Source organism: Chaetura pelagica, unplaced genomic scaffold (assembly GCF_000747805.2).
Source record: "Chaetura pelagica isolate M959 unplaced genomic scaffold, ChaPel_1.0 scaffold350, whole genome shotgun sequence".
NCBI classification, from domain to species: domain Eukaryota; kingdom Metazoa; phylum Chordata; class Aves; order Apodiformes; family Apodidae; genus Chaetura; species Chaetura pelagica.
Genome location: NW_009951818.1, coordinates 474,895 through 498,875, shown reverse-complemented (window position 1 = coordinate 498,875; position 23,981 = coordinate 474,895). Strand labels below are relative to the sequence as shown.

Here is a 23,981-nt window from a genome sequence, read left to right as displayed (position 1 = left end):
AGTCAGTTTTGGGGTTTTCTGATGGCCCTTCTTTGTTCTTGCTTTTCTATCCCACCAGCCTGTCTCAAAATGAATACTGGCATAAACAAACAGGAAGAGTGTCAGAAATACTTTCTCTCTTGTGCATGTCCAAGTATTTTTTTATGCTTTTAACGATTAGGGTGGATGACCTCCTGCAGTTCAACTAAGTGCTAAATGGGCTTTTTTGTTTTTCATAAAGAAAAATCTTGTCTGTGCAAGCACATTAATTAAATCTGCAAGGCATTTTAAGTAGACTTCAGCTACTGAACTTGGCAATCCATTGGGAAATAAAAAAATTACTTTAAATATGCTTGCGCATTTAGATGGCTGCTTCTGGACAGTGTAGTTTCTGCCAAATATTTAATTTTAGCTAATGATAGCAGTATTCCATGTTCTATGTTGAATTTTAAAATGTTGTTTCATTGCTAGGATGCCGGGGGAAGTCATCACAAAGTCTCTGTTTCTCCTGTTGTCCATGTCCGAGGACTGTGTGAATCAGTTGTGGAAGCAGATCTTGTGGAAGCTCTGGAAAAGTTTGGAACCATATGGTATGTCAAGTATAAAGTAGTGTCTCTGGGCAAGTTGGAGTATTAATTAACAGTCTGTTGGACCTCTTTAAATACATTATGATATCCACGTGAATCCGGAGCTTTGTTAATAGTGAAGCATAAAGATTTGCTAGCTTTGACAGTTCTGTGTTTCTGTACGTGGGAAGTCTGGCCAAGCAGAGCTAACTGTCTGCACACCCTACTGTCTGTCAGGCTTCAGAAGCACAGCTAGACCTGGCCTAAAAACAAGCTGTAGCTACACTGACTTGCAGAGCAGCATGGTGGTGATTGTCTTGAATATACAAAAAATTAGGATGGGACTCAGAATATGCTTTTTTCTATGGTTTCATATGGAAGGTGTATGATATGTTAGGACCTTCAGAATGAGATGGTTATTTAGGAAAAGTGCCTTTAAGGGTCATATAGCCTAGAGGTTCATCTGTGAAGAGAATAGTAAAGGTGAATGGTTAGAGCCACCTTATTCTGAGTTTTGAGTGCTTCTTTTTGGAAGTATGCATTTTTATTCAAGTAAATGCATGTATTGAAGTGAAGAATGGTTTTGTAAATATTACAATAGTATTTTTCACTGCTGCAGTGTTCACATAATTGAATTATACTTGCACCAGTATCTTAAAATAAAAAAAATAAAATTAAGTGAACACAAGCTTGTTCAGGAATACAAATGGGTGTATTTTAGCATGAGAGTTTTGCTTTTCAAAAACTAACGAAGTTTCTTGACTTTGTGTCTGAATTTGGTTAACTAGAATACTTATGTTTACTTCCTCTAACATAGTTTTGTGTCAAAAGTAGTATTTTAAATTTTATAGCAACAGCAAATACGTTTAAGGTGTCAGCTTTCAATGTGTTATATAATTTGAATTTACTTTGATCCTTTACCTCCTAAATGACTCTAGCAAGGTGTGGGTTTTTTTTAGTATCAATTGTAGTTTAGTAAGTTAGTAAATTATTAAATATTTGTTTTATTAATTGAATGTTTTTGTGTATTAAACTTCTTCTGGAAAACAACTGATTATTACTTATTTAACTTATAGCTGCATTTGTTTTGTGCAAATGCTTTAGAAATGTGTTGACCAGGTTTGGGAAACACAAGCAGGGAGAACTACCTTCCTTTCACGTCCTTTTTAGAAATTGTTTAGAAAAAAAACATAGCAGGTGTGAGAGTTGTGGGACTTTGGAGTTGTTTTGAGTAAGCATCTAGGAAAACTGACTGTAATGTTTTTCTCACAAGCTATGTCATGATGATGCCATTTAAGCGCCAGGCTCTGGTGGAGTTTGAAAACGTACAAAGTGCGAAGAAATGTGTAACCTTTGCAGCAGATGAACCTGTGTACATTGCTGGACAACAAGCCTTTTTCAACTACTCAACAAGTAAGAGAATTACTCGGCCAGGGAACACTGATGACCCGTCTGGTGGAAATAAAGTTCTCCTGTTGTCAATTCAGAATCCTCTCTACCCAATTACAGTGGTATGTTTCATCTTTTTTTCCTTTCTTTTTTTTTTTTTTTTTTTTCCTTAATGGAACAAGAAAAGGCAGGGAGCAGCTGTCTCTGTTACATTATTTCTATTGTGTACTATTTGTTAAAATTGTACACTGTTGATTTGAGTAAGGAATTAAATTCACTTACTAAAGCTTTACAACATCCTCACATAAGTAACGTGTATGTCCTGGAAAAAAGGTTTTTCAAGATTACTCAGTCCTGTACGAGTATTTTGCAGTACATCTGAAGACTGTTGTGGTCAGGATTTTGAAATGCTTAAGTTGCTACATGCTTCTGAAATACTTACAAATGTGTTGCTACAACATCAGGAATATTTAGCTTTTAGGCTCTCAGTGGTGTGTGTTTAAATAGCAAGTAGTTTTTCCAGCAGGAGGGGTTATTTTATTGCAATCCTTCATTCATATTTCCTTTGTGGAAAATTGAAACCTTCATCTGTTGATTATCAACTCCAGTTTGATGGAATGTTCCTCACTTTTATTTGGGCTGATATATTTTACTTTTCAGTATTTCAAGTCATACCATATATACAGTTGCATCCTAATTTACTGCCATCTGTTCATAGCACACTTGCATGTTTTTTAATGATACAGATATTTTTGCTAGTATTTAAGAATACGTATTTTCTCAAGCATTGAGTGCTTATATTTTTCGTAGAGATTTTATAGCACGCGCTGGATTGCACAGAAGTATTTCAGGAAAACTTTTAAAAGTCTGCCTTAAGCAAACTTGCAATATGAACGTAAGTTAATTGTTGTTCTTAAGGAAATACATAGGATAGTAATGATCAATCAAAGTGTTTGTGTAGTGTAGACCCATATAACTTGGTGCTTGCATTTGTTTAGTGTGTTGTATATTATGTTAGCAAATTGATTGAAACTTAGTATTCCTGAAATGACTTCAAGCAGTCAGTTCCATATCATGCATTTTGCTTCAGTGCATTTGGAAATATCAGTAGGTTTTTGCCCATTGATTCATTTGTGGGTGGTGAATTTTCTTTTTCCTGTCAGTTTTCCTTATAGAAAAGCATGGCAAAGTATGAGTTGCTTTTTTTGTCAGTGTTTAAAAATATACCTGCTTTGAGCTGTATGAAGAAATCCACTAAGTTAAAGTATCCTTTGCTTGTAACTGTAATACAAACGTTGGAAGCTGCATTTCCTTCATGCATTTTAAATTTGGCTTGCATAAGCAGATGAGTTGAATATAAATACCTAAGAAAACTGGTAGCAGAAGCATCTTTCTCAGCTAGGAGAGTTTCATGGAAATTCTGAGGATTAAGCTTCTAGCACAGTAACTGTTCTTTGAAAACAAACCAACAGCCAACACCACTACCCATCCCTCCCCCCCACAACTATTCTTTTACAATGTCCCCAACCAATAAGGACTAGAAACAGATGTATTTCCCAAATTACTTGCAAGCACCAGAGCTCATTTAGGACAGCATAGACTAGTAGTCGTAGCAACTGAGAAGAGCAGTTGTACCCATAACAGCTAGGAATGTGATGAGAAAAAATAAACATTTTGCATTGGCCAGCGGGTTAAAGAAACAGTTAACTTAAAATCTCATTTTAAATGATGTCTGCATTATATAAAAAAACCCCAAACAACACACAAAAAAAAACCAAACAAAAAAACCCCTGAAAAACCCCCCAAACCACAAAGCCCAATACTACCTCTTCCTCTTCAACAACGTTGAAGGTACTTCTTAAATTAATGTTTGCATGAGTATTTTTAATACTACAAGTCTTTTCCTGGTTTTCAGATTTGGCTTCCTCTACTATACTAATCCATTAAAATGCTATTGATGAATGTGTAAGTTATACAGGGAGAATTACAAGTGAAAAGTTAACAAGCCTTTTTTCTTTGGCATTCAGATGTCGACACAAGAAAATGTTCTGTGAGCCTAAAGTGTTAAAAATTTCATATCTGACTAAAACATTTTTTTTTTTCTTCCATGAGGTCTTCCCAAACCACAAAGCCCAATACTACCTCTTCCTCTTCAACAACGTTGAAGGTACTTCTTAAATTAATGTTTGCATGAGTATTTTTAATACTACAAGTCTTTTCCTGGTTTTCAGATTTGGCTTCCTCTACTATACTAATCCATTAAAATGCTATTGATGAATGTGTAAGTTATACAGGGAGAATTACAAGTGAAAAGTTAACAAGCCTTTTTTCTTTGGCATTCAGATGTCGACACAAGAAAATGTTCTGTGAGCCTAAAGTGTTAAAAATTTCATATCTGACTAAAACATTTTTTTTTTTTCTTCCTTAGGATGTCTTGTATACTGTGTGCAACCCTGTTGGGAGAGTTCAGCGTATTGTTATATTCAAGAGAAATGGAATACAAGCTATGGTTGAATATCCTTTTTGAGTGTGCTTTTGATGTAGGTTCTTGACTGCAGGTGGGATTTAACATGAGAATGTCAGAAAAAATACGGTGTAATTTTGAGACCAAATTATTTTTTTAATTTCTGAGACATGGTAATTTCTAATTTTTATGTTTTGTAGGAGAAAATAGCACTTACACATCTCATCTTGATAAAAAAATCACATCGTCAGCAATGCTCTTGATAACTGTTTATAGGTGGCCCTAAGGCTAATAATTACAGAGATTAAATATGTCATAGATTTAACAATACATTACACACGGTTTTCATGGCTTCTGCTTGTGTTGATACTCAAGGAATGGGTAAGGGATTGCAGAGGTGTACTTTGATTTCTTGAGGCTCTTAAAATAGTTCTGATATATTGCTGCTTGTCTTAGTATTCTGACTTTAATAAAGCATAAGACAAACTTAGGCCTGCTTTACCCATTTTATCATGTGTTGAGGAAATTCCCTGCTTTGTTATTCTGCTGTTTACTTTATTTGTAACATAAAGTTGTACATAGGATGAATGTTCAGAGTTGTTAATGTGCTACTGCCGTCTGCAAAGTGCAAAGTCTGATAGGATTATGCCTTAGTTTATAAAACTCTGATAGCCCTCTTCCTAGAGAATCATTACCCTCCATTTCTGAGCTGTTGCCTGGACAACATTGTATGAAAAATCTCAGGAATTATTTTGCCATTTCAGATCCTACTGATGTGGTAGACTTTATTAGTGGATCACTTTTGTAACATATGACGTAACTGGTGGCTGCACTGATGATTTGCCAGGCAAAAAGAATTATCCTAAGTTCCATAAAAGCAAACTAACAGCTGTTTTTCTGTGCAGAAGACTTAAACTGTGTGTCATATCAGACTAGCCTGACTTCCTATGATTGTGTGTTGAGTTTGTGGTAAGCAGTACTGTCTGCATCAGATGTCTTGGGGGTTGTTGTTATTATTGGAGAAGTAAGGAGCAGGGCTCAGCAGAACTGCTACCTCGCACTTCAGGAGGGCAGATTTTAGCTTGTTTAGGAGACTGGTTGACAGAGTCTCTTGGGAGGAAGTGCTGAAGGGCAAAGGAGTCCAGGAAAGCTGGACTACTTTAGAAGGAAATCTTAAGGTTGCAGGAGCAGCCCATCCCATGTTCTGAAAGATGATTCGGTGGGAAAGAAGGCTCGCTTGGCTGAGCTTTGGTTGGAGCTCAGGAAAAAAAAGGAGAGTTTATGGCCTCTGCAAGACAGGGCAGGTGACTCGGGGGGACCACAAAGATGTCATTATGCTAAGCAGAGAGAAAATCAGATGAGTCAAAGCCCAGCTGGAACTTAATCTGGCTACTGCTGTCAAAGATAATAAAAAAATGTTTCTGTAAATAGCAAGAAAAGGAGAGTTAGGGAGAATCTCTATCCTTTATTGGATGGAGGGGAAACATAGTGACAGAGGGTGAGGAAAAGGCTGACGTACTGAACACTTTCTTTGCCTCAGTCTTTATTAGTGAGACCAGTTGTTTTCCAGGTAACCAGCCCCCTGAGCTGGAAGGTAGGGATAGGCAGCAGAACAAAGCTGCTGTAATTCAAGGGGAAATACTTAGCAACAAACTACACCACTTAAGACACACACAGGTCTATGGGGCTTGGTAGGATCCACCCAAGGTTACTGGGGGACCTGACAGATGTACTCACCAAGCCACTTTCTATCATCTCTCAGCAGTCCTGGCTAAGTGGGAAGGTCTCAGTTGACTGGAGGTTAGCAAATATGACACCTACCTACAAGAAGGGCCAGAAGTAGGATCCAGAGAACTACAGGCCTGTCAATCTAACTTTGGTGCCAGGGAAGGTTATAGACTGGATCATACTGAGTGTCATCACAAGGCAAATACAGAACATCAAGGCAATTAGTCAGCATGGGTTTATGAAAGGCAAGTCCTGTTTGGCTAACCTTCTATGACAAGCTTACCCACTTACTGGATGGGGCAAAGGCTGTAGATGTTGTTTATCTAGACTTTAGTAAAGCCTTTGATGCATTTTCCTGGAGAAACTCTAGCTCGTGGCTTGGATGGGTATGCTGCTTAAAACAGTGGCAGAATGGCTGGGCCCAAAGAGTTGTGGTGAATGGAATTAAATCCAGCTGGCAGCTGGTCACAAGTGGTGTTCCCCAGGGCTCAGTGCTGGGGCCAGTTGTGTTTAGCGTCTTTGTCAATGATCTTGATGAGGAGATGGAGTGCACCCTCAGTAAGTTTGCAGATGACACTAAATCACTCTAAAATTCCACAGTAAACTTACATCACCTTGCAACAAGTTGGGCTGCAGAGATGTAGTAAAATACAAGGGATATGCTAGTGATACAGACTTCTTCCAAAATTTCACTAAGTTACATCAAAGGTTGGCACAAAATGTCTGGTTTGCTACAAGGTTCAGGCTTTCTGGCAGCATATGTTACTGAGGATGTATGAAATCATGGATTGCCATGTGCCAAGGCTCAGGTACATTTTTCTGCTAGTCATAGAACTAATCTTGGAGTATGTAGAGGATATGAAATAACTTATATGTTGGAGCATGGTACATGCATCTGCTCTGAGCGGTGGATTTAAAGCAATCTGGTTGTGTCTTTTGATGCAGGATGAGTATTTGTTCATTCAAAGTATCTCAGGTTTGTGGGGATACTTGGGTAACAAGCTAAAAAGGGTGTGCTTGCTCTTCATTCTTTTTGCTGTAAAGTGTGTTCACGTTCTCCTTACCCACAAGACTCTAGTTAATGCTAGCTGTGAGAATGGATGCATTGTCTTAAGTTAGTCCTTCTCACCCCCAAGCTCTGATCCCTTCCCAGATGATGCAGCTTGAACTTTTCTTTCAGACCTTCCCTGCAAATATTCTCTAGGCTTGCTGGTAACTGCCTGTGTCTTCTGATGAAAACTACTAAATCCACCAGAATATCTCCTTCCAAACAGCATAAGCTCGGAGTATAAACAAAGCTTCTGTCTATATAAACCACAGTGAAGAATTTGCTGATTTATGAATGATCTCATGTGCTGCTCACATCTCAAGAACAGATGTTTAATATAAGTTGAACCTATGTATACTCATTGGTCATTTTATATTAGGGTTTGTATGGAGTTCTTTTAAGGTGTATGATAGTGAGATATGCGCAGGCTTCAAAAATAAAGCCATAGTGGAAGAAAGGGACATGAGTGAGACGCCTGGAAAAAAAAATCCTTAACCTGATGTCTATGTTTGAGTCGGTGTTTTGTGCCCAGAAGGCGAAAGCGGCACTCAACGGAGCAGATATCTATGCAGGATGCTGCACCCTAAAGATTGAATATGCAAGGGTAATGCTTGGACCTTCTCCTTGGATTTTTACTGGAACAATACATATACAATCAAGACTTAACCTTTTCCACTTTTTCTTTATTTGAACAGCCAACTCGACTTAATGTCATTAGGAACGACAATGATAGTTGGGACTACACTAAACCCTATCTGGGCCGACGAGGTAGGTTTTCATACCTTATCACTGTAGATGTTTGACTGTACTAATGCCAATCCTTTATATGTGGTCAGGCTGTATCACAGTAGTCATTTCAAAGCCATTGCAGCTGAAGTCTGTGCTCACACGTCAGGGAATTAACCCTGAGCCCTAGTGCCCCCTACTGCCGTGTGCTTGAGCCACTTAGTTCAACAAGGAGCCCACACCTGCAAGCACCTGCGCAGTTCTCAAGGACTTGCATTTCTCCAAGCAGCTCTCTCTCTTTGGAGGAGAGGAAACCTGGTACAGACTATTCCTTACAAACTACAAACTTGCACACTGCTTCTCCTTCGAAAGGACTCTTTTTTTTTTCCCCCTCCATATTGCAGCCTTTTCTTTGTTCTGAAATAATTTTTTAATCAGGTAAGAAAATGCCTTTTTAATAAGCAGCCTTTTTTTTTTTTTTTTTTTTCCCCCTTTGGGGGGGGGGAGCCATTAAGAAGGATAGAGGACTTCAGCAGGCTGACTCTACACTTCATCATGCACCACATCGGCATCAGCAAAAAAACCCCACCAAACAAACAAACAAAAACCCTCTGAAAAAAACCTCAGACTTGCAATTCACCTTGTCTGCATACTGCATGCACCACCACCACAAGTTTTTAAAGGAGGACACTGTCAGTACTTCAGATCTGTATGGGATGAATAACTTGATAGACTGTACCCATTCTGTTCAAGTTTGTATGTATGATGGTCTTCCCTTAATTACAACTGAGAAATTTAGAACCTCCAAAATTAAGAAACTTTCTCATTGATATCATTGACGTTGTAATCTTTTTATTACTTGCTGTATGTGAGAGCTGCATTCAGTCTTCGTGCAAATACTGTCTAGTAGAAGGACATTGAATCCTTATCTGTAGATAGCTGGAACTGAGTAGTGCAATACAGCTAAGTCCCCTCATTTATATTCAAGTATTAAAATAGGTAGATTCCTCATTGGTACAGGCATATTGTCTCTTGAGTACTGAGCTGTAAAAATTACCAGAGCTTAACTCACGTCAGTGGAAACTATGACTATATATGTAAAGACAAACTGCTGTGTAGCCAAACTCCTGTAAAGTGTTCATTTAAGAAAAAAAACAACAAACAACCCTGTAACTATTGAGCGCAGTGTTCAGTATCTTATGTACAATAATGTGTGCAATGTAAAGTTAGAAAAGTGAAGACAATGTGTCCAAGATAGAGTATCTACTTATCAGAGGCTGAGAGCCAGAGCTTTGACCGTCTCAAGTGATACACACTTTCAGAGTAATTCTGCAGAGGCGCTGGGCTTGTAAAACTGTTGTACACCTACAAACTTAGGGCTCGAATTTTCAAAATGAAGTGCTTGTAAAAAGTTAACAAGGGAGCTACAGTATTGGTTGCAGCTTGTAGATTATGACTATCTGTCTCAAGATTCAGTATTTTTTCCTCAAATTTCTGACTTAAAAAAGGGATTTCAAAGAAACACACACGCAAGAAAAACATCTGAAGGTTTGAATTTGAAAAATCTGAAGACTTAATTTGATCTTCATATCTTTTGATCATTGCAATGTTTGGAAACTGACTGGTAATGTGCATCTAATTACATTGTGTAATTGGTCTGCAGATAGATATGGCTGTATGAATGAAATGTTCCCCAAGCTAAAGAAAACAGTGGAAAATGAAAAACTTAGGATAGGTACAGCTTGCTCTTTCTCAAGTATTCTCATCCTACTCTTTTGTTTTCCTTTTGCTACTTTGACAGCCTGTCTTTATTTTCTATACATTGTTCTACTACACATAAGAGGAAAATAATTAGACTTGTGTTATATATAATCTCTAAATATAATGCTAAATTTTGTATATAACGATTTTTCATTTACTGTGGCCCACATCCATTTATCTAGAAAATAGGAATATAAATTGTTGAATGAACACTGAAATGTGCTTGACAAAACTGACACCTAGAGCAATTTTCCCCATGAAATAATCCAGGACTCTTTTTTTTTTTGAGAGAGAATTGTTATATTTGTGTTTCAATTTACTCTTTCAGCAGCATTGTTTGGCTTTTGAACTTGATGTCACCTGAACTGCAGGGATCTGGCTGCAGCATAAAAGATCTTAGTCCAAAGGAATTTCATTTTGAAGATGGACATGCTAACACATCTTTTGAGGATTTATACTCCCCTCCCCTAAATCTTAGGAAGGAAGTGAATCTTGCTAATGATTTTTTTTCTTAAGTCCTGTTTTTAATTCTTTATCATAACAATTTTAAGACTTCCCCATGGTATTTCACCAGTTAAGAAAACTTCCTAACAAGTGCCTGCTGCTATGAACCCATATTAAATTGGATTGAACCAGAAAAACCACCTGACTTTTAATATTTGCTTTTGGCCAGAAATTTCAAACTGTGGTTTGGAGCATTTCTTTTTGCAGTAACACCAGCATATGTAGTGATTCAAGGACCTGAAGTAAAAAAAAAACAAGCCAAAAAGCAACAAACCCCAAACTTAAACTAGATTATAAAGAGTCTTTCCTTTCAGAATTATTTTTACCACAGATCAGTTCTCATGTTTCAGTGCCTGTTTGCACAAGTATTTGTACTGGCACAACTGAAGGACTGTTCAAGGAAGGAACAAGTATGGGGTCAGGAGAGAGAGCTGCGGACTGCACCATCAGGAGGTGGAAATATTTGTCAAACTGTCCTCCCAGAATTATTTATATGAAGAATATGGTCCTTTACTATATTGCTTACTGTGTGCAGATTCGAAGGACTGGAATTATAAACCTGATTTTTCTGAATGATTATTACTGCATACAGTTGAAATGCTCAGAATACTTGATATGACTGCCCATTTGCTTTCTAGAGCCAAGAACCAGAGCTGTTACCCTGAAAAGGGAATGGAAAACAAAAACTTGTCAAAAGTAATCTGTCTTTTATATGTTTGAAGGCATGCAGCACTGTTATAACTTCAGGCTTTATTGCCAAAGTAAATATCTGACTTGGAGCTTGTCCTCAAAATCCTGAGCAGAAAGGGCGAATGTGTTTTCATTTTCCACTGTTGTGTTGTATAATGCATATAGTTCCTGTTTTTCAGGGGAGTTACCTCCAGCTGCATTGGGCTGGAGTTGCCATTTCAGCAGTCATACTTAATTTTCCTGGGAAAAAACTGTTGTAAACTGATAAATGTCATGCCCCATCTTTTCAACGTGGCCTGTTGAATTGTGTGTGAGAAATCAGTTGTTGCTTACCACAAAGAAATCTAGAAGTTTAGGTTTTCTTTGTCATGCAACATGGATCTGATTTAAAAATACAGCTTTGGCTGTGATGCTCTGCTTTCCTCCAGCAATGTAGACCCCTTGCTTAACTTTATATCCTAGAGAACTGGGTTTTCTTAAAGTATTGACTGTTGTTTTAGTGCATTATTCAGTGGTGTTTTTCTTCATTTGACCTGTTATATGCTGCTGATAATACAATAATGTACAATCCTTTCAGCACGCCCATAAATCAGTAGGTGTTCTGTAAATATATATGTACACATATGTAATGCTCTCTGTTTACTGATTATGAAACCATGTAATACAGGTTGTTGTTGGCTTATGCTGAAACTTCTTGAAAGAAGCCCACTTTGAAAATGTGTTGCTGTTGAAGCTAATATTATGATTCAGGTACTGTCTTTCAAAAGTACTGCATTTCAAATTTATTTTAAGAGACATATAGGTAAATCCTGCTGTATGGTGTTATCTATACTAATGTGTGGTGTCTGTTTAGGAAAACTATTGGGTATTTCTATAAGCTTTAAATGTCTGCATCTCCTCATTGGCCACTGCCCCAAATCAACTTAAATGCAATTTGTTATACAGATGGCAGTCTTTTAATTTTGGTGTCCCAGGGCTACAGCTTGTGGTTCTAGATGTATAATGAATGAGAAATTGATTATAACATTAACAAGGATTCAGATTACTTTTTTGCTTCTTAAGTAGAAGATTTATGTCTTAACTGGAGAAATCAACAGCATAGTTGTGCATACTAAACTGTTTCCTTTCCCTTCCCACATGTTAGACAGAGGGAAGGGCCGCCAGAGGCAAGCTATTTTGGGAGAGCATCCATCATCATTTAGACATGATGGTTATGGTAAGTAACATAGGATTACAGGTGGCTTTGATATCTTTACATGTTATGTGAACTTCTAAATACTCAATCAGTGCTTCACTGTGGACCCCTACAGCAGACCCTACAGTTCACTGCTGTGCTGTATGTGTGGTGCTGCCAGTCCATGTTCTGAAAATGCCCCTGAGTCATTGAAATCTGTGTGCATTTCTTGCCCTGCCTCTCCTTTCTCGGACAGCATCTGGCTCTACAAATTTATTCCTTGGAAGAATGCTTGCTTGCAGTTGCCATCATGCTAGCAATGAATGGAAAATGACATCTGTACTGGGAAAGCAGTTTGCTTCTAGAAAATGCCAACATAGTTTGATTAGTGGATTGATGCAAGAGAGCTCTGTGATGTTCTTGTGTGCAAAGCTGTGAACTGTGGGCTTTGTGTTTCTTCTAATTTAGTTAATTCTGAAAAGGTATATCCATGTGGCTGTATAAGAATAATATTTTGGAGTTAATGCTCTGAAGAGTTGCAGTTGTTACCAGTACTATCTGTAAAGGAAGATCTGCTGTCACTTTGTGTTGGATCAGGACCTCAGGGTTGAGAAACTCATGTCCCCAGATAGATGAGACTTTTATACTTTACTCTCCTAAATGTCAAGTGCAGTATGATTGGTCTTGCCTCTTTCTTTGCTATTTCTTTGTAGTTATGATATTTTACAGTTTGGGTTGACTTTCTACCTACTTTTTCCAAAGGTTCTTTGCATTTCCAGAACTTCCGAGTTGTACTTGGAAGTATTCACTGATGATCTTTTTCATTCTTCTGATATACCCCTTCTGCCTTAAGTAATGTGGCTGTCTTCTCCTGTACCACTGTCTCCCTCTTATTATTGCTTTTTGCTGAGGAAGAAAAAGACAAAGTTTCCTTTTATGCTTGCTTACATGGATTCACATTATTTTTGTCTCAGAAGAACAGGGATCTTCTCCTTGATATGTAATATTGATATTTTCTGCAAACAGAAGTATTGCTTACTAGTAATGTTCCTTCATTCATAAAAAAAAAAAAAGGAAAGAAATTGTTTATTTCAGTGAAACTTGTATCTTTACCTGTAGTCAGAAAGTGGGAAACAGGACAGGTTAATTTTGCATTAATACAGGGGTTTAAGCATTCATGTTATATCCAAATTAATTGTTTGTAGAAAGGCAGTCTTCTGACTTAACCTTTTGTCTCTGGAAAAGAGCTGTGTTCTACCCTCTGCTGACCTTTGGCTAAAAGTTAACTCATTTTGGTTTGTTTTCCCTACTATGTAGTATTCTTTTTTGGTGCCATGTAACTCTATAAGTAGTTATTATAACATTGATGAAGGTTTATTTTAAATATTTTTTATAATTACTGAAATACCTTTTTTCACTTGTATATAAAAACAGTTTCATGAAACATCTCCTTCCTACTTGTCTGGTAGTATAAGAAAAGACTTGGAACAATAAAGAAAATAGAAGAGGGTTGTGGGTTTTTTTGGTGTGTGTGTTTTTTTCTATTTTCTGGTCTTTCTTTGGTTTTTTCTTTCTTTCTTTCTTTCGTTTTCTTTCTTTCTTTCTTTCGTTTTCTTTCTTTCTTTCTTTCGTTTTCTTTCTTTCTTTCTTTCGTTTTCTTTCTTTCTTTCTTTCGTTTTCTTTCTTTCTTTCTTTCGTTTTCTTTCTTTCTTTCTTTCGTTTTCTTTCTTTCTTTCTTTCGTTTTCTTTCTTTCTTTCTTTCGTTTTCTTTCTTTCTTTCTTTCGTTTTCTTTCTTTCTTTCTTTCGTTTTCTTTCTTTCTTTCTTTCGTTTTCTTTCTTTCTTTCTTTCGTTTTCTTTCTTTCTTTCTTTCGTTTTCTTTCTTTCTTTCTTTCGTTTTCTTTCTTTCTTTCTTTCGTTTTCTTTCTTTCTTTCTTTCGTTTTCTTTCTTTCTTTCTTTCGTTTTCTTTCTTTCTTTCTTTCGTTTTCTTTCTTTCTTTCTTTCGTTTTCTTTCTTTCTTTCTTTCGTTTTCTTTCTTTCTTTCTTTCGTTTTCTTTCTTTCTTTCTTTCGTTTTCTTTCTTTCTTTCTTTCGTTTTCTTTCTTTCTTTCTTTCGTTTTCTTTCTTTCTTTCTTTCGTTTTCTTTCTTTCTTTCTTTCGTTTTCTTTCTTTCTTTCTTTCGTTTTCTTTCTTTCTTTCTTTCGTTTTCTTTCTTTCTTTCTTTCGTTTTCTTTCTTTCTTTCTTTCGTTTTCTTTCTTTCTTTCTTTCGTTTTCTTTCTTTCTTTCTTTCGTTTTCTTTCTTTCTTTCTTTCGTTTTCTTTCTTTCTTTCTTTCGTTTTCTTTCTTTCTTTCTTTCGTTTTCTTTCTTTCTTTCTTTCGTTTTCTTTCTTTCTTTCTTTCGTTTTCTTTCTTTCTTTCTTTCGTTTTCTTTCTTTCTTTCTTTCGTTTTCTTTCTTTCTTTCTTTCGTTTTCTTTCTTTCTTTCTTTCGTTTTCTTTCTTTCTTTCTTTCGTTTTCTTTCTTTCTTTCTTTCGTTTTCTTTCTTTCTTTCTTTCGTTTTCTTTCTTTCTTTCTTTCGTTTTCTTTCTTTCTTTCTTTCGTTTTCTTTCTTTCTTTCTTTCGTTTTCTTTCTTTCTTTCTTTCGTTTTCTTTCTTTCTTTCTTTCGTTTTCTTTCTTTCTTTCTTTCGTTTTCTTTCTTTCTTTCTTTCGTTTTCTTTCTTTCTTTCTTTCGTTTTCTTTCTTTCTTTCTTTCGTTTTCTTTCTTTCTTTCTTTCGTTTTCTTTCTTTCTTTCTTTCGTTTTCTTTCTTTCTTTCTTTCGTTTTCTTTCTTTCTTTCTTTCGTTTTCTTTCTTTCTTTCTTTGTTTGTTGTTTTTTTTTTTTTCATTGGAAAAAGAATTAATGGAAACTGCTATATCCTTGTCATGCCCTGTCCCGTGTCCACCCCCTTAAATGTGCATTATGTATAGGTTTTAATGTCTGATTAAGAAGTGAAACTTGTTTCAAACTATACCAATGCATGGTCTTCCATCTCCTTAGGGTCACATGGTCCTTTGTTGCCCTTGCCAAGTCGCTACCGAATGGGATCTCGGGACACTCCAGAACTTGTTGCTTATCCATTGCCTCAGGCCTCCTCCTCCTACATGCACGGTGGAAATCCTTCTGGGTCAGTTGTCATTGTTAGTGGGTTGCATCAGCTTAAGATGAACTGTTCAAGGGTCTTCAACCTGTTCTGCTTGTATGGAAACATTGAGAAGGTAAGGCACACTTTATTAGAAACTTGGAAACTACTATAGTAATCCTAATTGTTTTGAAAAAAAGCTTGACTGAGATGGTGTAAAATGTTTTCTAATAACTTAGAAAACTCTTGGTTGGGCTGTTTGTTGCAATGGCATTTTTTCCCATGTTTACCTTAGGTGAAATTTATGAAGACTATTCCAGGCACAGCACTGGTTGAAATGGGTGATGAGTATGCTGTGGAAAGAGCTGTCACACATCTCAACAATGTCAAGTTATTTGGAAAGAGACTTAATGTCTGGTAATATGTTTGTGGATTAATAGTCTACCAGTGGGCAGATGGAATGAGGTTGCAAACAGACAATATGCTGCTGTTCTGTTATCTCATTGTTGGAGTTTTTACTGCCTATTTGCAGCTATTGTTTATTTATTACTGTTCAGCATTTTATTTATTATTGTTGCATTTATATTAGTAAAACATAATTGCATTACATGGATTATCTACTGATAAACTGTATTTCCTAATATGTCTTATCCATCCTTTCAAAGTTGTTGGGTTTGTTTGTTAGTTGGGTTTTGGTTTTTGGTTTTATTTTTTGAGGAAGTGTGAAACCCATCCCATCTTGTTCTCCTTCTATTTAAAATTGTTGTAAAGAAATGTCAGCTGTGTTCTGGTTAGATCAATAGTCTATGTGCAAAGTATGCAAGTCTTAAATAATTAAGAAACTTTTAACTATAAATATATGTATCCTTAAATCCCAGTGTTTCCAAGCAACATTCGGTAGTTCCAAGCCAGATATTTGAACTGGAGGATGGCACGAGTAGTTACAAGGATTTTGCCATGAGTAAGAATAATCGCTTCACCAGTGCTGGCCAAGCATCTAAGAACATCATCCAACCACCCTCTTGTGTGCTGCATTATTATAATGTTCCCCTGTGTGTAACTGAAGAAACGTTTGTAAAGGTAGGCAATTGCAGTGGCTGTGACAGACAGTGCTTTGGGACTCTACACTAGCTTTACACTGCCCTACTTTTAAAAATAAGTAACTGGAGTAGTTACAACAAGTGGAAGAGAACTGTTTTTTAAAATAGGTCTGTAGCCTCTCTATGTAGAAGCTGCTATATTTTCCCAATTCTGATGTTATTCTCTCCATATTTATTTTTTTTAATGTGAGAAATAAGATCTTGGAAATAAAGTCAAGGAGCTTTATGCTTTTTTTTTTTTTGAGGAAGGAGAAAAGGCTTATCAGTAAAATACAGGGAAAGCTAGGCCTGCAATTCACAAAGGATCTATTGACTCCCTGAGATGGTTACTTTTAATGACTGCTAGGATGTTTCAGAACAGTTTGCAGAGTAGAGTCCGAAATGGGCTCTGGATGCTTAAAACATACAATTCTGTGCCTCTTACGTGGAGGCAGTGGTAAAACTTATGATAGTCCAGTGAGTTATTTGTCAGTTCAGTAAAAAAGGTTTTGTTTTGATTGTTGTTTTTGGTTTTTTTTTTTCAAGCTCTGTCTGAAAGTTAACTCTGGTTCATGAGTGGTGTACTTGGATGTGTAACTTCTGAGCTGCTGTATTGAAGTGGGAATGTGAAAAAGAACTTGTTTTTATTTAAATATGTTGTTTGAGATAGTAGTGGTATCAGTACTATCAACAGGTTTTGTGCCTATAAAATCATATTTATCATGGGACAGAACAGATACAGGAGCCTTGTTTCGCTTACTGTAGAATCCTGTTCTAAAGAGTTACCAATCTAAACTTCTTTTTTTTAATAATAATAATTTGCTATAAAATCTTGGAAGCTCTCTTAAAGAGTCAGTATTTTCATTTTTGTGTGTCTCTTCCAGGATCTTGGAATTTTTGCTAATGTGTATATGTGCATTTGTACTGGAGTTTTACCTCTTATTTTATTTTTGTGACAGTTATGTGAGGATCATGAAGTTCTCAGCTTTATTAAATACAAAGTGTTTGATCCAAAACGTAAGTCAACTTTCACCTATTTGGGGAGTTATTTGAATTTCACTTATGATAAGGGCATACAATGTCAGGAGATGTTAGTGATCCCTCTCCTTCCCTTTTTTGTTTCTCATTTTGACAGCTTCTGCCAAAACACTGTCTGGTCTGTTGGAATGGGAATGTAAGACAGATGCAGTGGAAGCTCTCACTGTACTTAATCACTACCAGATAAGAGTCCCAAGTAAGTAAATTTTACTGATCTTACTGCTATACATTTCTTTCTTGTTTTCTTCTGGGTTGATACTGCCTTTGTAAAAGGTGAGGCTTCTGCAGCTAAAATCTGTGTTGTTCTTATTATATGCATATATGCTTTATTTAATGAATATGCACAAACATATACTCTCTATATTACAGTATATAAATATAAATTTATGTATATAAATATACAGTATTTAATCTCTACTTTGGGTTCCAATAGTTTCTATCTAAACCTCACTCTTTCTTAGTTTTTGATTCATCCTATAGAACTCAAAATACGCACTGCAACTTTGAAGTTGCAGAAAGGAGGAAAAAATTGGTTTGGAACAAAAAGAAGGCTGGCAGGAACAACATTAAAATTCACCGTCATCAAAATCAAACCTAATGAATAATATCTTGCTGAAGTTTTTTATATCTTTCACAATAAATGCAGATAAGTCTGCTGTATTTTGGGGCAGAAGATTCTTTAAGTTACACAGCTTCCTGCTGTAAATTAACTGCTCCAGCTGTGGGTTCTGTTTCAAATAAGAAATTGTGGGACCAAACTGAGTTTAGCTCCAAACCAGTAAGTATGGAAGGGGAGTTCACCTGCTAAACAAGTACATTATAGGTCAGATCTGCACTGGACAGTTAAGACAGTTTATTGGATTAAGTGGAATTTTGTTGGGTGCTCACAGACATAACTTTAGCATTAGACACTGGGCTGGATTTAGTTGGAACTACCATCTCCAAACTATTATCTGTTTGTCTCCCTGTCAATTTTTAATAGTCTAAATCTTTCCTAACCCTCTCCCCTGTTTTGTCTACCTTCTCAATAATAGACTGAGATTACTTTAGGGGCAAAAGAAAGATCGTGTTGATAACATACTGTTCACAATTTCAGATTTATCTCAGTTTGGAAAGGTGATAACAGCAGAAGAACTTACTCTTTCAATATGAAAAAGGCAAACCCTAGTGTATAATCAAATATAACTATTGCAGGGAAAGACAGTATTTTAAAACAAGGACTGCTGGTTAAGACTTGGTGTAATAAGATTGTCTGAAGTTGGCTGAACCAGGAGGACGTATGTTCCATATGAGAGGCTAATGTGTGCAGCCACCTGTGGGTCTTGGCAGCCTTTCCAAATAGGGAGGTGGTTTTATGCTTTGCTTTCTGGAGAGGTCTGAAGGATTTGCTGGACATCCTGCTGTTCCTTTTCTTGGTCAAACACATGTAAATGCCATCCAGTGTCACTCTTGTCTGTGACAGAAATGTCATGTTCTACATCTTGACTTGCTTAAATATCCGTGCCTTCTGTCCTTGAAATTGCCTGTCAAATACTTCTTCTCTAAATAGTTCCACCCTTTAGTTAGCTATATTAGCTCTGCTAGGAAGAGGGACAGCAATAATGGTAAAGTCTTGCATATTGTACAACGTTTGGAATTCTGTCTACATTCCCTTGTGAACAGATCCATCACTTTGTTTAAATGTCTTAAAAGCTGCTGGTAGACTATCAGTAACACCTACTTACAGGTCATCTGGTGTCTGCAGGCCACTGGCAGGGATAGGTGGGGAAGTATGAGCTTTAAAGCTACAGATTCAGTAAATATGTCAGATGATGCAAGACGATCTTGATCAGCAGGAGAGTTATGCTCAGTAAAACACCCTGAGTATGTTACATCTTGTCTCCTAACAGATGGCTCCAACCCTTATACCTTGAAGCTTTGCTTCTCTACTTCATCCCATTTATAGAGAAGAGGACAACATGTTAAGAGCCGCGATCACCTTGATTTGCAAGTTTAAAACTACACTTCATTCACAAAGCTCAAAAGTGGTTGTTCTAATGTTGCCTTGTTTCAACTTAATTCTAATATCTTTTATCTTGTTTTATAATAAATGGATGTTCCTTCATAAATACAAACCAGATTTTTTTCTTCTTGCCTCTGAGAAGTACATGTTGTAAGCTTCCTACAAAGTTTGTACTTTGTTAGTGTATCTTCAAATGTCTAAAGAAGCACCAGTAGCATAAACAAGATTGTTTTCTTCCATAAATGAAATGTATTTGCATTTTCGGTAATGTTCAAGATTAGCAAGTATTTTTCCATTTCTAGTCTTAATTGGCAGATAGAATTATTACATCAGAATTTTAAATGTAGAACTTGTTTTTCAGTATGTTAAGTAGTGAAGTATGTTGCAATACTAAAAAGCTTGTATTTATAAAATGCTTTAACCAGGTTAATGTTGCACATACTGAATTTTTATTAGTATACACTTGATTTATAGTTCAGACAAAACTAATGTAGAAAATTATTAAGTATGTACATGTGTATGGTGTGAATTCATACTTATTTAAAGTGGTTTTGTTTTTTAAAAAACTATTTTCCGTTTGCATTAGCATGATGCCATCTATAGCTAGTCCCACCATAGGGGCCTTTTCAAATTAAAATTGCAAGCCTGTGTCAGTGTGTTCATCCTCATTTGCCATAATTTAAACTTTAATCTTTGGTGTTTAACATATCCTCCTGCCTTTTTCTTTTTTTTTAAGTAGTGGTTATGACATACTAAATGGCAAAAGTTGGATATGTGAGAAGATTGATCACAACAGAAGCCCAAGTGGTAAAAGTAGCTAAACAAACAAACAAACAAAAGCCCCCCATACTCTCTCATACCTGGACAGTTAATTTGATGTTGTCTTTTGTCTGATTTATCTTACATGTTTGTGATGACCATGAAGGAACTCACAAGTTGAATAGACTTGGCTAGCCTTTCAGTTAAATCTAGGTGGGATTCAGATAATGTAATTAATTACATGATGTGAAATTAATGAGAAGTCTTTCACTTTGGGGAAGGAGAGAGATCTGTTTTGTCCCAGGACTTTGAAATCCCTGTTCTCTCTTCTAGAACTAGAGTTGCGTCTTACTTGGGCTAAACTGCCAGAAATGGGAATCCAAGCAGGGAAGTCTGTGAGCTGTTGTCCTAGGCTCTGTATTTGTTCTCCTATCTGAATTTGCAGCAAAGTGTTTAGGCCTGCTTCTAGTTTTGCTCTTAGTGATCAGAAAAAAGTTATTTTATCAGGCGTTTTATGTTTTATCACACAAGTTCTTTGTTCCTTCTTTACGGATTTTATCCATATGCAGCATTATTTGTGCAGTATGCTTAGTCTTGAGAGATGGTGTTGCAGAAGGCTTACAGACTGTGGGCACTGCACAGGTCTTTAAATACAGACTGGATTTTCCCCATTCTTAATTTCAAGGCAAACACGTCTTATAATGCAAGGGAGAATGTGTCAGCTGACTTTTCAGGTTTTGTCATCAACAATGATTCATTTTTGCCCTGTCTACCTCCATTTTGTTAATGTTTCAGGTAATGAATATTTCAGGTATTCAAATCAGGCTTCTAATATGTCTGAACTGGGAACTCAAGGACAGCTGCTGTTCAGCAGTGTCTTTCTACAAAGGGTTTGGAATAATACTAGCCTCCTGTCTGGTAGGTGGCAAACTGACTTGCATTTCAAGGGCACTGCTAGTACTCTTCTAGCCTCAGTGCTTTTCTCCAAGAAGTTGCTTCCAGAGAGCTCCAGCATAGAAGGCTCTGTTCCATGTCTTGCTACTTGCCAACAGAAACACTGGGTGCTAGTGAAATGTTCTGTGCTGCCTAGTGTTGTAACAGTGAATGGTCTAGTCATTCATTTCTCTTCCATCAGCTTGAATGTATTGTGGAAACCTCTCTGTTCTGTCATAACTTGTATGGGTGTAGGTTCAGAAGTCAAGTTTGTAGTTGAACATTAAAAATAGTATGTTATCTGTTGGTTCAGTTTGGGATGTAGGATGAGTGACCCTTAAAGCATTCAGGTTTTACATTAAAAAAAAAGGTAAAAAAAAAAAAAAAAAGAGAATAAAAAGGCACTTTAATGTTTCAATGTCCTTAGCGGATCACAGCTTTCAGTGCCTAAGGTAGTCAAGAGAAAAGTGTCTGTCATGTGGCTGCTAAGATCAGAGGACAGACTAGTTCCAGGTGTATATAAGAGGACTTGATACCAGCTGGAAGTCCCAAATGCAAGATGAGTAGCCTATGCCATGTGGGGAAGAAAGGAAAGGAGACTGAAAAATTGTTCAAGCTTTTTTCTTATGATAATAACAACCTTATTTATATAAAAGTTGAGAAAAGGAAAGATTCCTTGTTGGTGCTTTGCTGGGAAAAAAAAGAAAACTGTGTTCTTTTTGGCTCACAAGGATAGGCGCTTGTGTTCAGGGAGGAATGGAGTTGGTCTCCTCTTTCCTATTAATCTTGCTTTTTAGAATAGAGCCAGAACAGTGGGGCAGGTGAAGGGTTAATTGCTCCAAGGGGAGTGAAGTTTTGTCTATCATGTGACAGTTGTAGTAATTAAAATTGAACTATTAAAGTCTTTCAATGTAGTGTGTGTTTTTCTCTTTTGCATAAGCCATACAAGTAAAAGAGTGAACTTTCCTATGCATATTCCCTGCTAATTGGCAGCCAGCATTTACATGGTAATATCTTCATGTCTGTTCCACTGTTTATTTAAAAAAATAAAGTTTATTTTTTTTCTAATGGATCACCTTTCATTGGAGGTAAATGATACATTGAGGTGGAGTTCTGTTCATCTTCTCTCCTGATACTCTAAGCCTTGTTTGTATTTGTTTTTCTTACATGCAAGAAGTGGCAATAGTTGCTTTTTGACTTTCTATACCACTACAGCAGGATAGAGTGTATTGCTAGGTTGATAGAAGAAAAGATTTAAAAGAAGCCATTCAGGAAGTGTTTGGGTATCCTGCTTTCTGAAAGGAATGATTCAACTTAATTTGTCATAAAGTCCATCTTTTAGTAAAGGGTAATGTTTGGGATAGGCTGGCTTGTAACTGGCTGAAACCCTCTTTGTTGTAATTAAATGCAACTCGCTCCTTTTCATGCTGTGTGTTTTCTTGTGAACTGTGCTTGATCTTTCTTTAATACTGTGATGGCTTAGCAGGAGACACCTGGTCTCTTTTGTTAAATAATACGTTGAAGTCTGGGAACATAAATACGCTTGCTCAATTTATTTTTTTTTTCACTAATGGGATGTGTTTAAAAAAATCTTTGGGATTATTTTTGTCTTTTGAAAATACCTAGTGTTCTGACATCTGTCACTGCTAGTGGGTTTTTTAAGCCATTCCAGGTTTTTGTCTACCCAGTCTAATGGTTTTATTCCCTTCTGGCAATTACAGAGGTGGTAATGTCAAATATAATCTGATTTGTATTGGCATGGCTTTGGCCAGAAACAGTGTGCAAGAAGGCGTGGGAAAATAAAACACTAGTTATGATCTCAGCTTAACTTAGACCTTAAACTAGATGCAACTGTGCTGCAGGTAAGAGCCTCCCACCTTCAAACATCTTGTGTATAAAAGATAATTTAGGAGTCTTGTTGTAAAACCTGCCTTGCAGTGTTTGCATGTATCAGCTTGCATGTTTGATGCTATGACCAAGCAATTATCTGGCATGATGTCATAGAAGAGCTGATAGTGCCCTCTGAATACATGGCAAAAATGTGTCAGCCTTAAGGAAATAAATTGTTGATTTGGGTCCCCATGTGGCAACAGTTCCAAAGAAAGGTAAAAAAAAAAAAAGGAAAAGCAGTCTAGTGCTCCACAGTATTCTCCATGTGTTGGTTAGCTGCTGATGCTGTGCTGCTGTCCTACATCGTAGGTTGTGTTGCTTTAAAACCTGTGAGAAAGGCCTCACTGAGTAACAGCATGAGAGAAGCATGATTTATCACCTGATCTGTTGTGAAATGCAAGACTGAATAGAAAATCCTGTCTAAACAAGGAATAAATGATGCTGCAAATCCTTTGGAAGGAAGGCACTAAGGAACAAGGGGTGAGCACAGTTCACTAGACCTGCATTTTTCTCTCAGTCTGTGGAGGTGACAAAGGGTGAGAGGTGGACATTAAACTGCAGCTGGATGAAGTGATCTGATACACAGGATCTTGCCTAGGGTATCCAATCCCAGAAGTGAGGTGGTTTCCACTTACTTAATTTCTTCGAGTTTGTGTTATTTGTGTTCTGAATTTTTAAGAATACATGTGGTAAATTAATCTAGGTTCTTCCCAGCCTACCTTTGCTTCTATAAGGAATAGTGTGAGAACAGATTGGAATGTGAAAAATGTTAATAATATTCACCAGGGAAGTCTGAGTTGAGAAATACTTGTTATTCTTCATCTATAAAACAAGGAATTTCCATGTTGTTTTTTTGCTCACCTGTTAAACCTTATGCATGCTAAGTGTAGTAACACAGTACCTTCTCAGTTGCACCATTTAAATTGATACTGTGGAGGGGGATGATCAGAAGTGCTCAAGTGATAATGTGATGTTTCTAGCATTGCCATTCAGGTTCCTTACAAAAGCTGGTGGGGGCATAGTCTGAGATGTTCAGGGTTTGGGATTATGAGATCCTTAACTCTACTGCTAAAACATCTGATTTTATAAAGGGTGAAGAGCTTCTGTTTCTGGACAGTTAAAAGAACAAAGT

The 23,981-nt window shown here is 36.7% G+C and overlaps 1 protein-coding gene across 1 annotated transcript in view; it reads left to right on the top strand.

Annotated features, from left to right (window-relative positions):
* Positions 1 to 19,497, top strand: part of HNRNPLL (heterogeneous nuclear ribonucleoprotein L-like) — a 50,467-nt gene extending 30,970 nt beyond the window's left edge. Inside the window, exons 3-14 of the mRNA XM_010008634.1 lie at positions 451 to 569; positions 1,819 to 2,056; positions 4,363 to 4,448; positions 7,682 to 7,778; positions 7,870 to 7,942; positions 12,000 to 12,071; positions 15,067 to 15,284; positions 15,444 to 15,565; positions 16,027 to 16,228; positions 17,187 to 17,244; positions 17,363 to 17,461; positions 19,155 to 19,497. Of these exons, the coding sequence (XP_010006936.1) occupies positions 451 to 569; positions 1,819 to 2,056; positions 4,363 to 4,448; positions 7,682 to 7,778; positions 7,870 to 7,942; positions 12,000 to 12,071; positions 15,067 to 15,284; positions 15,444 to 15,565; positions 16,027 to 16,228; positions 17,187 to 17,244; positions 17,363 to 17,461; positions 19,155 to 19,210 (1,440 nt within the window). The 3' untranslated portion in view covers positions 19,211 to 19,497. The remainder of the gene's footprint in view (positions 1 to 450; positions 570 to 1,818; positions 2,057 to 4,362; positions 4,449 to 7,681; positions 7,779 to 7,869; positions 7,943 to 11,999; positions 12,072 to 15,066; positions 15,285 to 15,443; positions 15,566 to 16,026; positions 16,229 to 17,186; positions 17,245 to 17,362; positions 17,462 to 19,154) is intronic.
* The last annotated feature ends 4,484 nt before the right edge of the window (positions 19,498 to 23,981 follow it).